The sequence below is a fragment of the Pholis gunnellus genome (genome assembly GCF_910591455.1).
Source record: "Pholis gunnellus genome assembly, chromosome: 9".
NCBI lineage: Eukaryota > Metazoa > Chordata > Actinopteri > Perciformes > Pholidae > Pholis > Pholis gunnellus.
Genome location: NC_136535.1, coordinates 20,192,855 through 20,211,562, shown reverse-complemented (window position 1 = coordinate 20,211,562; position 18,708 = coordinate 20,192,855). Strand labels below are relative to the sequence as shown.

The 18,708-nt window shown below is 41.6% G+C and overlaps 1 protein-coding gene across 1 annotated transcript in view; it reads left to right on the top strand.

Moving 5' to 3' along the window:
• Positions 1-18,708, top strand: part of kcnab1a (potassium voltage-gated channel subfamily A regulatory beta subunit 1a) — a gene marked incomplete at its 5' end in the record, with an annotated part of 78,382 nt that overhangs the window by 42,920 nt on the left and 16,754 nt on the right. Inside the window, 1 exon segment of the mRNA XM_079166841.1 lies at positions 10,527-10,570. Coding sequence (XP_079022967.1) covers positions 10,527-10,570 — 44 coding nt within the window.

Here is an 18,708-nt window from a genome sequence, read left to right as displayed (position 1 = left end):
GGAGAGAGCCCAATTCAACAGCAGAAAGGGACATTTTTCATATAATCACGATTATGGTGCCGAATCTCATTACACTGAATACAGGATAGCATTACAACTGTACGAGCTTCAAGCTGCGTGTGTGTGAAATAGAATCTGGGATCTTCTAAGAATCTCATTTAGTGTTTGTTTTGCTTTGCCTCCGGGCTTTGAGTCTAGGTCCACATTCGAGGTTTTGGGGGAAATTGTATCAGAGCGAGCTGTTTTTACACACTATAAAGAATGCATTGATTTTTTTTCCCCCCTTCTCAAAGAAAGAACATCAAACAATGTGGTATGTTCAGAAAGAGAGTTTTGTTGAGCACTCAAGAGCCTATAGCTTCATGCTCTTGGTGCTGGTGTCTTGCAATATTAACAAGTTCAGAAGAGAAATCATGACTCTCAGCTCCTTTAGGCTTGTGCCACTCTCATTTTTAAGGATTCACCCTCGAGCCACACTCCAATGTGAGTGCTTTCATTTCCCTATCTTTAATTTCAACATAATTCTACGCAACAGCTGTTGTCAGAAACTAAAGCGTGTCTGTGCAGAAACAAAAATAAGCGCCAGTTCTCTTCGAACAAATCTGTGAGAAAAAAAGTTTCTTCCCTCGTCAGCATTTCCTCCACATTCTGTCCTTAGTTTGCACTTGAAGTTGCTGCAGCGCTCTACTGTATTCTGCCCCTCAAGTATAGTGTCTCACCATTGTTTGCAATGCCTCGGATGAAAAAAAACCCATTGGACAAAAGATGACAGAAGCAGCTGACTGTTGAGGGGAAAATGATTCTGTAGTGTTATGGATCTTAGTCAGTGGAATTTGCGTGTCCTTTCTCAGATGTACTGGCTTTTTATAGCTTTGGAAACCATTTAGTCTCTGTTGCTGAACAGCAAGGCCACTTGACAACAAATAGATCAGAGACTTTGGCGGAATGAGTCAGGCCTGAAATGTGCGGATCTTTTGCCCACACAGTCACTCTGAGCCACTGCAGGCACATATGGAGCTGTGCTCGGGTTTTCTCCTTCCGTAACTACTCAACTGTCCACATAATGACCGGTGAACATACACAGATGATCGTTTCTAAATTGTCTTCAACACGTGTTAGAACATCCACTCAGCCTTTCAGCGGTGCCATTACACTGATGAACACCATAACACATGGACAAATATATCACTAGCCTGTCTCTGTGAGCATGAAGCTAATTGTGGGTAATTAGCATTTTGAGCACCTTACTTAATGCAAATTGGCCCCAGGAGAAAGAATCAAGAGGTATGTGTGTATTTTACATAACAAGGACACCGCCAGGGTAGCAATCCAGTTCTTACAAACCTGAAAGGATGGAAGTAATGCAAATACTATGGCTCCCGGTGGTGTGTTCTTACTGTAGGTGTGGAATTACAGTACGCTGTAGGTTCTTTATTATTTTCCTATATAGAGACCTGAGAGCTCATTCCTCTTGTCCAAGTTAGCCTCTGTTGTATGAGCCTGGAGTTCTCTCATTAATCTCTTTAAGCTGAGACACAACATTGGGGTTTAAGCAATGTGCAGTAAAATTTAAGCTCCTCTGAGTCTCAACCACGTGGATGCCACTAACAAAGTAATACATTTTTCTACGTTTCTCAAATGGATTGTCCATGATAGTAGAAGACTAAGAATATAAGAGCTCCATACTGACAGTTCACACAGCTCACTACAGTGAACAGTGACGCTAGAAGGCTACACATTTACTTCGAACATAGGTAGTATCGTGAGTGTATTTATATAGAAATATTCTATACTGTAGAAGTGTGAGTTGTAGAAGCATTGCAGGTAGAAGAAAGCCAAGAGTTGCATGAAGGAGGTTGAACAAGAGCTCTGTGCCTTTCTATTTCTGTCGGGAGGTTTATTGTTTCATGTTGATGGCAGGAGGTGTTGATCTCTCACACACATGTGTTAAAGGAGCAATAAACGATATTCCGAGGATTAAAACAACTATAGTGGAACCATTTTTTACCTGAGCAGAGAATGAAGTTGCTCTCCCTCCGTGTATGTGTTGTTATCCCAGCGTTGGCTACCAGCCTTCGGCTCAGGCGTTGAGATGTTGAGAGCAGTTGAGAGGCAATAGAAATGCTCCCAATCTCGTATGCAGCACCTTTTATTATATTTCATTTTGACACGCTAGCTGCATACACCAAGGGTGCAAACACTGCACAGCAATGCATTTTCACATGATCCATTGCTGAATCAAATGCGCAAGCACACGTGTGCACACAGGCACCACCACGAATCTCTCCCCATACTCCCGTTTACTGCTCTCGTGACAGTAGGTATTGCAGCTGCAACTGTGAAGGTGTCAAAAGACTGATTTTCTGAAAGTGTGCTTCTTACTAGTCCCATTGGCGGTGTTATCTCGCCTCGCTGGTGAGGTGACAGCTATTATATTACTCCCGTAATAATCTTTCAAACACCCCCCACCCACTCAGAGCTCAGCGCTGGATGGGCATGAAATGGGGGCCCCCGCTGCTGAGATTGCTCCCGAGTTCACGGAAACAGTTTCGCTCATACGGACGCGCAGGTACGGACACGTACAGGCACAACATGCAAGCAGACGCAGATGCATGTACAGCCGAGCATGTTCCGCGACCATATACTCAAATGTATTCATGTGTTTGTGCATGCATGGCTGCACGACTGCAAATGCACATTTACACAACCACACGCACACACTGATTGCTTTCAAAGGAGACTTTTCAAAAATGATGGTTTCATTTTTTTTTTTTTATTTATTTGTTTTGCTATGGGACTATGGGCGTCTTTTGAAGCAATGGACAGAAGGTGGATGGATGTGCTCTGGAGCTACGGCCTGCAGGATATGGCAGAACGTCAGATAACGTGGTGGATGTGAGGAGGGGGAATTTCTCCCTGTGTTGTGTTGGTTTAATGGAACATAACGATTCTAAAAGATATGATTGGAGTTGTTTTATGATTCCTATTGTCAACGAATCAACTGAAAAGACCCAAACCAACAATGAATTATTCCGTCTCTCAGGACTTTCCAGAATTGGGCCCCAGTTTTGCTGCAAAACAGTTTCCTGTACAACGCGCTGGGTCCGCTGGGTCTTCGCTCCTCTGTTTTGCAGCGGATCAAGTTTTGTCTTAGAGGTGTTAGACGAGCGTAACAGTTAAAATATCCTCTACTTTCCAGCACGAGCCCCCCCCCCCCCCCCCCCCCCCCCACCCCCTGCTAAATGGACTCCTTCAAGTTCAGAGATTTTCAACTAGAAGCACACAAAGTGCTCTGAAATGCTTCGAATGCTCTCTCCTCATTGGGAACAAATGAAAAAACAAGACGCTCGGCATTAATGCTTTTGTTTGATTGAAAAACTCTCCAAGGTGTTTTTAGTTAGAACGACCTGATGTAGCGTCCGTCTCACTGTTGCCCATGGTGACTGTTGTTCTACGTAGCGACTGGTACGTTAGACTTAGAAAGGGAGGGAGCAGCTGATTGGTCCATGGGATGTCGTTGCCATAGTGGTGTATCAGCTTTTTTAAATCTCATGCAATAGATCAATGGTTGTTTTGCAGAAATCATTGATAAAGTATTATTTTACAGCCACAATGTAAGTAGATCAGTTAAACGACCCAGAGGATAGCATTCACAGTGTAACCGTACGATTGTTTTTCTTTCCGTCTGTTCCTCTTTATTTCCTACTGAAGGCAACTTCATCACTCTCATTTTTCACCCCTAATTATAATTAAGCCTTTAATTGGTATGTCATTAATCACCATAAACACAATCTTGTTCTGATCTGCAGCTCCCTGGTGCAGTTTATCAGCGTCTCGCTTGCTCTGTTTTGTTTTTTCCACTCTCTTGGTTCCGTTTTTTTCCATCTGGCCGACATAATTGCATTAAAGCTCGCACATCTTGCAGGATTTGGAAGTTGTGACATTTTATCGGAGGTTACAGAATTTTCTGTTTTCTCATCTGAGTTTCATTGATGTGTTTCATAGTTGATATCTCAGCAGATCTGTGTTGGCTTTTTTTAGTTCTTTATAATCAATCATCGCAACTATCTCCCTCTCTTAATTACTCAGTCAATTAGATATGGAGAGATAATTAGTCCGCACAACATGATGCTTATCTACAGATGGTTCCCTTTTCCTCTCAAGTGAAGTCATTAGCAATGCAGCCTTTAAGCAAGAGAATATGCCCCCCCCCCCCCCCAAATTACAGTTATACAATCTTAAAGCTCAATGACTTTCGAGTGTTTCATCTTCTTCTGTACATCCCTATCACATGAGCAGACTTCTAACAGGACTTGGCCCATTTATTTCCTCTGGTTATGTAAACTCGGCAAAGATATATCGAGGAGTTGGATGAATCTTAGGTTGAAGAAGTTTAAAAGAGAAACACAAGTCAGCAGCAGCCAGGAAACAAAAAGTGAAGGCTTTTTGCCAAGTAAACTACCGCGTAATTCAGGCACCTTCCAGAGTTGAATATGCAATTGATTGCGATGAATGTAGGCCGACACAGTGGACTGGTTGCAGAGTTGTCATGTTTAATAGATGATAGCATGCAAGTGGGTGGTAAAAAAGGGTGAGAGGACGGGCAGATTGATGGTCTGTGTGAGAGGAGATGGATGCACACGATTACTGCAATGTCAGTATATGCTTTTAAATGATTTGCAAAACTACTTGTAATCAGTTTTTGTTTAAGCTAAAAGCTAAAATGCTTTCCAATAGAAAATAGAGCTTTATTGATTATTAAATATTCAGTCATGAAAAGTGCTGTATAAATATAATTGCCTTGTACAGATGGACACAAATGGTAATGAAAAGATTGAGGCAGATATGAAGACAAAGCAAAAGCAGATCAGTTCACAACATGAGATCACAAGGTTGATTGTCATGAAGTGCTGGAAAATGCCATGTGTGAAGACGACGGATTGTGTGAAAAACAGAAATAACCGAAACTAGGAGGGCAATGAAGAAGGATCAGAGAACCAATGTGGAAAGAAGGTGTGGACAGAGAAACACTTGTAAAGGCGTAGACGGACAGAAAGACAGTGATATAGAGGGAGATTCAAACGGTGGTAAATAGACTTGAAAGTTTCCTCCTGAAAGAAACGTGAAGCACAGCGAACACAGGAACTGCTCTTGTCTCCATGGCGTGTGAAGTGTCGACATAGACGAGCAATGTGTGATGCCAAAAGTTGGGAGATTACTGTAACATTGTAACCTACTTTATCTGGAGCTCAGGTGGCCTTTGGCATGCTCTCCCGCTTTCCTCCTCGTCCTCTTTCCCCCCCCCCGTCTCATTGACTCCCTCTAAAACACACACACACACACACACACACACACACACACACACACACACACACACACACACACACACACACACACACACACACACACACACACACACACACACACACACTCTCGTGGCTCATAACTTTTCCGTATCTTAAACAAGAATTCAGAGATCATTTTTTAAATTGGTCACAAAAGTGAAACCAATTCCACAAAATCACTAAAAGAAAAGTACAGCCATAAATAAAACACTGACAAATATTGACCATATACTTACAAGGGCGGCCAAGCAGGAAGTTATTTCTGTGCTGTTAGCTTTCATAGAAATAAACTGTCCGTGGCTGACATCACCCATTACTATTACATGATTCGAAGGGAAATAGATATGCAACATTGTTTAATTAAAAGTAATCTACTCAAAGTAACCAGAGAGAGAGAGAGAGAGAGAGAGAGAGAGAGAGAGAGAGAGAGAGAGAGAGAGAGAGAGAGAGAGAGAGAGAGAGAGAGAGAGAGAGAGAGAGAGAGAGAGAGAGAGAGAGAGAGAGAGAGAGAGAGAGAGAGAGAGAGAGAGAGAGAGAGAGACTGGCAGATGTAACAGAGAATATAATATTGCTCTAGTATTGGGGGAGTATTAGAGAAAGTCATTACTGTCCATCATCAGAAGACACGTTTAAGTGGAGATGAATCGCCTCATTGATGGAGAAGGCTTGTTTGGAAAAGCAGCTACGGGGGGTTCATATTTCAATAAATATTTGATGGGCGAGGATGGTTGTGTGTGTGTTTAGTAGTGGGGCTTTGGTTATTTATGTGTGTGGCTATAAGTGTTTGCATATCTATGAAGAGTCATTTTAAAGGGGCTTTAAATGAGGGAGAAGATCACTTTCTCACTCCATTTCAAGTGGGGAAATCTGCTTTTCTGCCTCATTCTCTCTATCTCATCTATTATCCTCTTCACCGCTGTCCTTTCATTCATCTCGCAATCTGTTGCTGGGAAAGCTGAATAACGGGATGCATTGCGTAGGTTCAGCAGCATCCGGGCCAACCGAGCTGATCTGAGAAAAGTTATTTGTTGTTTTATTACTTCAGTCAACATAAATCAAACAGCGGAGTTTTCCACAATCGCTGCCCGGCTGCCGGCAAAACAACTGATTTAATTTAATCATTTAAGTCCAGCCGGCTACTTTATTATATTATTTTTTAATTCATCTCCAGTGTTTGAAAAAAAATATTACCAAAATAATTGACGACAAAACATATTAAAAATTGCGGGGGATGTACACTGATGTACACTGTACAATGATGAACACTGGTGGCAGCAACATGACGACTGAGCAGGAAGCATTCAAAAGCTCAGTTAGGAATAGGCGTGGTTTTAAATACTAGTAGCTATTTACAGACTGTGAGCTAAAACGCACAAGAAGCCTTATTCTCCTTTTAGAATAATTTGCTACATGTTTACAATCGGGAAGACAAACCTGTTGAAATATGCAATTTTGTAAGATCAGTCAGTGCAGGCAATGAGACGAAAATGGTGGCATTGGAAGGTGCTAGAAGAACCAAATTTGGGCTTTCACGACCAAAATATTTCACCAGGAGAGCATGCACCCTAACCCCCCCTAGAGGGCTACTTTTTCCCCCGCTGGCTGGCTACTCCACATCACTGTGGAAAGCTCTGCAACAGTGAGCAAAAGACAGAATACCCAGCTATAAATGCCAAGTAGCTAGAACACATAAGATACCATCACTCCATTGGCAACAAAAGTACTCTTGAGTGGATTATGGTTGTCGTATCACTCATCTGAATGTGCCGTTTTCTGCTTTGATGGGTGATCTGTCTGTGCTCTGGCTCCAACCAAGCTTTTCTCTTTAGGCCTGAAGTAGAGGTCCCCAGTATCGTAATCTTTCATGGTTGTGGCCGGGGAACAGCGACATCATCATCAATCGCCTGCATGGCGCCCAAAGCCTGACTCAGCACCTCTGGTCCACCTGGTCGCCCTGACTATAGGCAGGCCTGTACTTTTTTTTTGTGGGGGGGGGGGGGCAAGAAAATCAACTTTACATAACTTTTATTAATGCTTTTGTTTAACCTGCCCACTCCTGTTCAGGATCACTGCACATTTTTGGAGAAAGACAGCAAGATTTAAGTTGAACAGAGTATCAATACCTCACATTTACTTACATCAGACAGCGATTATCCACTTGCGTAGGACTGTGGAAGGAAACACGGGGTGTCGTTTTATACTGGCATTGACGATTGACTATTTAAATTGATGATATGTTAATAATACACATATAATATTGTGTAAATAATCCACCTCTGAAAGGTTACAGACTCTCTCTCTACACCTCCCTACACTCGTATTATGAGTGTAATTGATTTTCAAAAAGAGACAAAATGCACAATAAACAAAGGTTAAAGATGAATTTGACTGAGCGATGCTTAAACCATATTCACACATAATCGTCTCTCGGTGCTTTGTCTGCAGAGCAACAGAAACTCCTGTGACTTGTTATTCAAGAGCACCTTGTACAAAATGTTCAGTGTCCTTTGTGGAGATTCTGTAGGTTGCAGAGGATCTAATGCATCACCAAGAATCGATTTACTGAGGGTCTCTCCATTTTTATGCCCAATTAACTATTCAGATATTGAAGGATGTGGAGGTGACATGTCAGCAATGCGCAACTAAAGCGGTTTTGAAAGATGAGCAAAAATGACAGATTGCTGACAGCTGTGGCTAATGTACTTGAGCCTGTGAATCTGATGCTTTTAATGAGGCTATGCAATGTTATTAATTCATTACTTAAAATATGAGAATTTAAATTACTTCATAATAACAGTTTTAAAGGCGAACAAACCTGTGAATTTCCATTGGTGTGTGTTAAGGGCAGAACCCAGTTTGCAGTGAAAACAGAACAGCATGTACTGTCTGTACCTCACAAGACGAGAGACACACGTGTTGTTTTCTGCATTTCGATCAGATATAAATCAAACTTTCCACATTGTGTGTGTTCTGCTTAATAAACCTTAACTGTGATACAAGTATATCACTTGCTTTTTTATTCACGTTGTACACAGTATGGAACACTTCTTCAAAGTGTGATTTGAAAATAGCAAGTTTTGAAATAAAAATGATGACTGGGGGTTTTAATTTGAGATCAATTTTCAAGTTCACTCTCTAAATAGGATTCCTTAGCAAGTTGGAAAGTGCTGACATTGCATATTCTAAACTGTGCCACCTGTACTGCCGACAAGCCGATTAATTAGAGCAGTGGTTTTTGCTTTGCACCTGCTCAAAACTCAGAAGTCTGGTATACAAGTGTGTGTGTGTGTGTGTGTGTGTGTGTGTGTGTGTGTGTGTGTGTGTGTGTGTGTGTGTTCTGTAGCATCAGTTTAGTCATTAGTCCATGGATGCTCTCACAGGAAACTGACATGACAGGACAATAACTCTTCCTCATGCTTGATTGGACATGGCAGGGATCTGCCAGTCTGCCTACAGTAGTGGAACAGGCAGGAAGGACAACCTCTGATGTAATCTTAGAGTTAGTCAAGCATCTTTCAGCTCATTTATCTATATGTTCTTTTTTACAAACCACAAACTTTACTGTTTTGCATCACTCTCACCGCTGTCTTCAGCATCGTTTTCATGCAAAGTATGTGTCTGTTTTTAGCAAAAAAGCTCTGTAAAGCACTCTGCACACTCACTACCTGTCCAGCATCACACCACAGACAAGGTAAAGAGCTACCTGGTGAACATGGTGGAGCATTTAGCAGCTACAGATAGATTCCTTAACCAATATGTTATGATCCACTAAAGTTAGGCCCGATACGAGCTGGATAACTCCTTGTTTGTGTTATCTTCGCTGTCATCTTGACTGTAAGGGAGCCGGGAGGGACAACTCAGTGAAACTCTTCTTTGTTTGGGAGGAAAGAGGGAGACACACCTGGCAGAGAGCTGCACTCTACTGAGTGCACTATTCATGTTGTTTATTTCTTCTCTCCAGGGGGGGATCCTTCGATTCGATGGTTCGATTGTGGCTCAGTGGTAGAACAGGGTCGTCCTTCAATCAGAGGATAGGTGGTTCGATCCCAGGCTCCGCTCGTCCATGTCGATGTGTCCTTGGGCAAGACACTTGGGCAAAGTCCTGATGGACAGGTGGCACCTTGCATGGAAGCCTCTGTCATCAGTGTGTGAATGACATGTAGTGTTAAAGCACTTTGATATACAAGTCCATTTACCATTAACCATGAACAGGGTAAACGGGCAATGACACTATAGACATTATAGTCAGTATGTTGTTGATGTTGTTGGTTCATGAGGTTGCAAAGGCAGGTGTGGAATTATTTAATAGAGGGACAGACTAAATGCCGTGTGTAGGGATGCAGGTACATGACTGTACACACACACACACACACCTACACACACACACACACACACAAAATCGAATTCAAGCAGAAATTGTGTGTGTTGTCAATGACACAGCTAATGAGGCTACTAGCAAGCTAATAGGATGCATTGTGTGTAGAACACACACACACACACACAAACGTACGTCATCTCCATCTGCAGTAAACAATTTGTAACTTTTTATTCATTGTTTTTTTTTTCACTACTGCGTGCGCTGATTTGATTGGTATTTTCCATTTAGTCCAAACAGTGTTGATGTTTCTTCATTAGTGCGTCTTCCTCTTGTCTTATTTCGATCTCCATCATTCTGACATTGGGTGTCTGTTCTCACGGCTGACTGGAAAGTACCATTAAAGGCCTGATGACCAGGTTTCCTCCTACACACATGCACGCACCTATTTACACACGGTGGGATGTTGACAACGTCGGCACGTCCACCTCAAGGTCTGCGAAGGGGAAATTCAATTTCCTGAAATCTGAAGAACTGTCAAGCTGTCATGTGATTGTCTAAAGCATCCATCCACTTGTAAAAATGAAAGGCCTGATTGTTATTCACTTGACATCATTTAGCATACACACTTTTTCATCCACTGCGGATTGAAATATCCAACAAAATACAACTTTTAATATGATTACGGTGGAGTTGGATTACTAGCTGATCCTTATTCTTTTAATAGTGTTAACAGATGATCCAGGGTTTTGCAGAATTATCTTTACTGAGCTTCTGTTTGGATTATAAGATCCTCTAATTTATTTGGTTTGAAACATGTGTTGGATTTAGCTTTTATGTAATTCCCTTTTTTTCTGTTTTTGCAGGAACCTTGGAAAGTCAGGACTCAGAGTATCTTGCTTAGGACTGGGTGAGTAGACTCTCGGCTTCACTACCCATAATGCCTTTCTCCCTCAGGCCTTACTTATCAGCAACAACACCAACTACATTGACTAAACAAATAATACAAACAAAAAAGAGACCACCTGTTTCTATTGTTTCATGTAGAACATGTGTAGATATTTTTAGCCTTAAGTCATTTACACACTTTATTAAGTCACGTGTTAGGACTTGGCAAAAGTAAAACAAACGACATTAACTTCAGAATTGGTCTAGAAATTAAACTATTAAGTTCAGCTTGTTTTCTTATTAAACCAACAAATCTACTTTGGTGGTATAATTCATGATCGACACACATCGGCTTCCTTTCTGATAAAATGGCTGGCTGTAGCTTAATCAGGTGGTGTGTGTGTGTGTGTGTGTGTGTGTGTGTGTGTGTGTGTGTGTGTGTGTTGCCATATCAAAGGTGGGTTGCTGGTAAAACTGCTGGTTCACTTCTCATACAAGAGAGTCAAACCCACTCCATTTCTGCTTCAATATATAGCATGAGAGTGGGTAGAAGACAACACACACACACACACACACACACACACACACACACACACACACACACACACACACACACACACACAGAGAGTACTCTGTTGTTATTTGAGAGCTCTCCATGGTGACAGATATAGGTATGCTGCGTGTGTGTGTGTGTGTGTGTGTTTACTTGTTCCTGCTATCTCAGACAGAGTTGGAAAATGAAATGGAAGCAACAGAAGCCAGGAGGATAAATCCTGCTATACACATCCTCTGTATCTAGGCCTACAAGGTTATAAAGATTGATACATTGTAGAAAAGTTACAGGATACAAAATCTGGCGAAATAAATGTGACGAGGAACACAGACTGATTGAACTTTACTGAACACTGATGATTTACATAATCACTGAAACTGCACACACGCTTTCAGTTTTTATATGTATTCTGATATCAACCATGAATAAATCATATATCTCAATAAGGAGTATTTCAGGGTTCTTCCACATCCCTGAAAAATCACACCTTCCTCATCGTTCTCTCCGCTCAGAGGTCCTCGGGGGCTCAGATCAGCCACTCTGTAGCAGCGTGGATTCTGCTCAGTATTTTCACACTTGGGGATCTGATTTGAGTGGCCAGGTTGTCTGGACTGAGGCGCATCGGTAGAGAATCGATTGGAATCGCATTTCAGACCTCCAAAAGATCTGATTTGCAAAAAATCTAATTTTGTGTGGTTTTTTTTGCTGCCCAGACTTTCTAAAATCAATCTGGATACAGTCTGGAAATACAAAAAGAAACCGGATTTGAGCTGGTAGTCTAAACAAGAACTAAATTGTAATTCTGGTGACTAAGCTTCCTCATATCTAGTGATCTCATATGGCGGCGTCCTTCTTGCATGGATTTCAACTTGGCCAAACCTGATGTAGTTTACTCAGTTATAGTTTTCAGCCGCTCCGGCTTCTCTGTTTACCAGCTGATCCCAATCACCACATTTGGCACAAGATACCTCCTGTTTTAGCGTTGCGATACATGCATCATGTGTGTTGCTTGACATCAAATATCACCAAATAGCACGGTGGTTCATTTCTGTTTTTGTTTTGACTTAAACAGGCCTGACCTGATTGGCATTTTAATGTCCCCCTCCCCTCAAAGATGAACTTTGCTTATTGACGGGTGACCTTCACTGTGCAGCACGATGTTTGTGAAAACCGCGAGTGTCAAACTCGTGTGCACAGTTATCTGCTGCAGCAGTTCATCTGTGCTTTTTAGGAGTAGATGTAATTTTAAGAATTGTTAACTGGTAGATAGACACATTTTTGTAGAATATCTATTGCAGACACAACTTATAATTCAAAGCAGGGTATTTACATTCATCCTAATTATGTGGAATTGATGTTTAATGGTTAACTTGAGAAACGCCAAAATTGTGCTTTTTTTGTCTGGTTCTAATTGTGTTTTGCATTGCTTTACCCAGCACGGTATCGTTGAGATGATGATGATCTGTCTGTGCAGGGGTCACCAGGGACCTTTCAATATGAAAAGTGTCTGAGCTGGCTGAATAGCTTTGTGAAGTTGAACCAAGAGGTGTCGTAGATTACATAGAGACAAGCTTTTTTTTTTTTTTGCCATGGAGAGCTTTTGTTTTTCAGAGTGTAACGTCTCTGTCTCAGGCCGCTGCCCCAGGTGGTTCACGGTAGACTGAGAGGTCTGACTCAGTATGGCTGAGCCTTCACGGTACAGAAAAGGTCAGCATAATGCCAGCTGCCTGCCACATGCTGCGCCCAGGGCGGACATGATGCTGGCAGGGGGAGAGGAGGAAGTGGGAGGGCAAAGAGCAGGATGCTAAATGCTCTTTCACTGTTTAACTTGAAGGAACAGTGTCAAGATCGATGAGGATGTACTCTGTGTGTGTGTGTGTGTGTGTGTGGGGGGCATGTGTGCAGATATTCTCACAATCGTACTGTCATTATTTACAGAAGAATTCAGCAGAACCCACACTCTTGTATGTATGACTGAAAAATGAAGAAAACACACATTCAGTCATGTTAAATGGGGATTCAGTCATTTGTCTCTGTTTGTGGAGAAGGAGACGTAACTGTCGTAGGATTCACACAAAAGCCAATCTGCAACAGCATGACGATGCCCCCCGAGAGAAACACCGTCTCACCTGCACTGGCTTCATTTACACCATAGTGTAATTGTTCTAAGACTCCTTTTTCACAACATTACATTACATTACAGTCATTTAGCAGACGCTTTTATCCAAAGCGACTTACAATAAGTGTATTCAAGAGAACTAGTCACCAGAAGTCATAAGTGCATCTCCTTTTTTTAAACAAGCTTCTAAGAGCATAAACCAGAGCCAAAGTACAGTGCAGAAACAAACTAATACAATAAGTGCAACACACTAATATGAATACACATTAAGTGCTAAGTGGAAGGGAAGTACTTCTTGCTGCTGCTTGCTGTTCAGAATTCCCACATCCTATTTCTTCACTTCATACACGGGAATATGCGGTTTGAGAACATTAGATTAAAACAGACTTTAGCAAAAGTAGCTGTGGCGATTCCTAAAAATGTCATTTAGAGTGCTTTGCTCGCTGCAACGTGACTTGAGACCCAAGGCTGCTTTTAAAACATTGAAACTAAGCTGGAAACCAGAATGCGTTTCAGTTGAAAAACCCAAACGTTATGCAACAGTAAAGGAGCAGAGTGACCTTCATACGGAGTGACTGGCTCTCATCTACTTCACTTTGTTTCTACGAGGACAGTGATTGATTGCTGCAGTATGTAGGATGCAGACCGTAAGCGTGCTCTTAAGCAAGGCAGTGATGGTGAAACTCTGACCTTTAAGTACGAATTAATGCTAATTTAATCTTTATGTAATGTTTTTTTTTTTTCCTGATTTAGATACATTTTCAATTCATTAAGAAAAAAGTTGACAAAGTTTCAGTGCTGTGAATGAAATGAACCATTACCACTTAAATATGTTTAATGAGCTGCACAATATGAAAAAATAGTAAGTTGTCAGTAGAATCAGCCAGCAGCTGACGACCCATTTATAAGGCTCTAGTGAAGAGATAATCACATGCAGAGTTATCACGTTCCTCTGCTATAAACTACTTGCTGTCTATTATAATGTTCAGTGTAGCAGATCATTTTCTAGTTGGCTGCATTTATTCTTCGCCGTTTTAAATGGGAGAAATAAACGTCTTGCCATATTTAACTCATATTTATAACTCATAGACACACATTAAATGTGAACATAAAAAAAACGAGAGGAAATGTGCGACTCCTGCCTCGGCAGTTTTGTATCTGTCCTGAGAGTCTCCACCTCTTACACTCAGTCGTTCTCTCTATGAACTGAGCTTTCTCTCTCTCATCCTCTCTGATCCATCTTCTCATCCCTCCATCTGTATCTAAACTCTTCATCAACTCCTTCCGTTAATGTCAGCACAGGAAGAGGAAAAATAAACATTGAGACATTTAAGCAGAACAGAAATTGAACCAAGAGGAATAGATGCCTTCTTTCCTTTCTCACTTTCCTTACTTGCTGTTTATTTTTCACTCACGACTCGCAATTTCCTCCTTCATGTTTTCTTTTCTGCCTTCGTGCACATTGTTCTCCAAGGGCCCAGCTGCTGGTACGAGCAGCTTGTTATTTGGTTAAAAGAGGTTGGATAGAGGTTAGTTCTGTGCTCAGGCAAGATCAAGAGGACACACACACACACACACACACACACACACACACACACACACACACACACACACACACACACACACACACACACACACACACACACACACACACACACACAGTTTGCCGTACAGCAAGCAAAACACTTTTGACATTTGCCGAGGATATTTTATTATCATGTATGAGAAAATCAAAAAACTGTTTTTGTTGTATTTGCTATATACAGCAACCTTGATATTAATAACAGTACATTATTGCATTGTGCTGCACCCGCTTTTTCCTGGCAGCAGCTCACATTGAGAAACCAATACTTGGCCAATTCAATATCAGTTATTTGCGCTCCACTAACAATTAAAAAACAAAGTTAATTTCCCATTCCAGAAGAGTACAATTCAATATCAGTTAACTTTATACGCATCTGAAAATGTCACAATCTCTTTCCACAGAGTTAAAACCTCTCACCAGTTAAATGCAACTGAATTGATTTCAATAAAAAAACTGATAATCGCAGGAGAGAGGCCCGGATGGTGGATTAATTGATAACAGATAAAAGACTGAACGCAGGGAGCTATGCAGTGGCTTCACTTTGCTGTCAACACACTCTCACACACTGGTTCCAACGACGCTAATTGGTTGTGAAAATTGGAAAAACAGAGTGTTTGCATGTGCAAACCCGTTTAATTGGCTGACAAAACGAAAAAAGTCGATGCAGAAGTTTTGCGGTCAGCAGTATCTGAACCATAAGCAGTTATTTTTTCCCTCACAGATGCCACACACGGTGTCCAGGTCCATATTTGCTCCTGCATGCTTGCTCCGCTGCTGCGGTGCTATCGACTGATGAATTATTAAAACTGTTCTCCCCCGAAAAATCCTGCGGTTTTGAAAAGAAAGCAAGAGGTCGGACCTCAGCATGTTTTCACTGTGTTTTTTGTGCAGGGGAGAATCTGAATGGACCAACTGGTACTATACGGCTTCTTTCCCTCTACTTCTACACTTGCTTTCCTCTCATCTGTTTTCTACTTTGACTTGTACTTTAACATCATCTGTTAAAATCTACAGCTGTGTGGCTGAGCATCCTAATGCCATTACATGTCCTCGCAGTACTAAGGCGAGCAGACAACCTTTGAGTTACTTTGTCATCGCTTTCTTTTTTCGGTGCCCACTCTTTTTACCCTCAGTCAAGTAAAAGTCGAAGTGAATTGTGACGTTCACCTTGATTCCTCCTCGTTCGCAGCTGAAACAGAAGCTTGTCTCCAAACATCGACGTTGCATCAGACTGAGAGTTCTGCTCCGTTTTGCTGAAATCACACAGTACATTGTATTTTATCAGTCCAGCTGTGATGATTGTGGTATTGATCAGTAGAATTGTGCAGCATGTGAAAACAACAATTTGAACAGACCTAAAATATCATGCAACTAAATGCAGAAGCCTTTCAACCAATACTAAGGCTTATTATCTCTGTCGATACTTTGTCAGAGACAAGTTGATTCAACTTTGATCTTTTGTGAGGCTGCACTTTGTGATGCTGTTTTTCAAAAACCTTCTTTCCACTTTTATGTCAACCGGTTGGAGAAAAAAAAACCAACATATTTTGGTGCTGTGTTACATTGTAAAGGGTTGTTATTGTTTTGTGAACTCCAGGTAGGCCGCTGCTGAAAGCGTAGACAAGACAGAAACAGATAGATGTAACCGTATAGACGAAGGCGATTGAAGTAGAATAGTCAATAGAACTTGAAGAAACTGTACAGGAGACGGGGGCATGCAACTGAACAGAAAATAGGTGCAAAGGATGGCGTGTGTGTGCATGTGTGTGAGAGAGAGTTTTTTCCTTTGTGTTTGTGTCTATATTCTCTACAAAAATACAAGGTGCCATGCAGGATCTTCAAGCTTTAACTCACACTGGCAAAATCAGTTTGCTCTGATCATTTCAGGAATAGAAAGTGGTCTGTTAAAAAACGTTACGGGACTGTTCTTCTACCAAACGAGATTTAAATGGGTTTCTGCATAACAGAACATATTCTAGATACTTTAATTTAATGATAATGGGGCATTCTAGTGTTGTAGTGTTTAGAACACATCGGCAACAGCACAACCACAATCTCCTTGGTTCGATTTCAGCTTGTGTCCTTTTGCCCCATGTTTCCGGTCTGATTACCAGCTGCGACAGCGATGCTGGTATTGTTTTCACTGTGTGTGTGTGTGTGTGTGTGTGTGTGTGTGTGTGTGTGTGTGTGTGTGTGTGTGTGTGTGTGTGTGTGTGTGTGTGTGTGTGTGTGTGTGTGTGTGTGCAAAATGTGATCCTGGAGCAACGTATCGTCATACAACGATTCGAATGATATCTTACCAAAAGTTACTCCTACATTTTCCTACAACAGCCAGCAACACGTGTCATTTTCAGCTTGTTACATGCAAACATGTGTTTTTATAATAAACTTCTGTATCCACAGAAAACGACTCCGTTAGGTGTAGGGAAAGGGTTGGGGGTAAGGGTTCCTCCGCCCCTCGTGCCTACACCGTGTGGGCTATTGCGTTCTTTATACTGCCTCATTCATGATTATATGGATAACACGTGTGAATTACAGCACATTATATTTTCATATTTATAGCTTTGAATGCTGTATGAGACCAGCCTGCCTGGAGACACTACTTGGCGTCATGCTGCTGTGATCCCATCACAAGATGGTCTTTAGTTTTATATACTTTTGGCTATCAAATAGAGGCAAGACTGAGAAAAACAATCATTATTATATGCACGATTCATTCATTATTCATTAATAATTGATTTTAGCTCCTTGAGTCGTTCGAAAACGTGTCCGTTAGAAGATCACGCAGGTACAGTTTTCCCAATATAAGCCACGTCCACAACCAGTTAAGAGATGTAGAGCTCGAAAATTAGTCCAACAAAAGAATAATGACTCATGCTTTCTATCTGTAGGCAGACAAGCTGAAAAATGCTGAAAAAGAGAGTTGGGAGGTCAGTCAAACTGAGACACTAGAGAGAGATGTTTCATCTAAGTGTGTGCCATCTATCACGCTGCCAGGCACGCAGACTGGATTCAAGACTGAAGAATCAGGTTAAAAGGATTCACAGCAAAGCTGAAAAAAAACAAAAAAAAAACAAATGACACCTCTTGCCAAATCTAAATCTCTATCATCATTTACTCACTCCGTGTTCTCATTTTCCATTCCCTTCTTTTCTCCTTCTCTTCTGCCATGACCGGTTGGGCTCATGTCAGCTTTGGGAACACTATTAAAGTAGAAAAACGTTGCTGAGAGGAAAGCATTGGGGGCAGTGAAGTGATTTGAAATCAAGTCAGACAATGACCTCCTGATTGTACCATTTATATAAATGGTACAACCTCATCAGTTTCTTTGTCAGGAGTTCGTTTGAGTTTGACTGTTTTACTTGAACGCCCTTCAGCTTTAAGGGCCAAGTTGTTAGATTTTTGTATTGTTGCATAGCAACGTCAAGTGCCACTTCCGGCACTTTCCATTTGCAACTGTCAGTAAGAAAGAAAAAGAGCCGTTTGTCAGTTACAGGGCCTTAATGTCCATCAAACGGAAAATGAAGTTGAACCTATAAGAGCGGTGGCCTTGACATTAGAGCTCTGCGGGGAGCTCTTCCCATGCGGAGCCGCTCGCTCTGAGCTGCTGCTGGACCGCGTTAGCCTTGACTTCCGTTTCACCATACTGGAGATACATTCATGTCCTCGTATAAGGAAACCTACACGGGCAAACTTTGCATGCATGCGACATCATGCACGTACTGTATAATCAGGGCAGTTGGTAATGACCGTAGTGGAGGTGCAGTTGAGGCTCAATGTCCAAAAAAGCAACTTTTCCCACCAGCGATTACCGTTATTTCAGCCACCTAGCTCTGCCGAAACAACTCCGATTACGATGCCGCTGGTGATGCATGTTGAGAACGGCAGCTTTCTGCTCCCTAC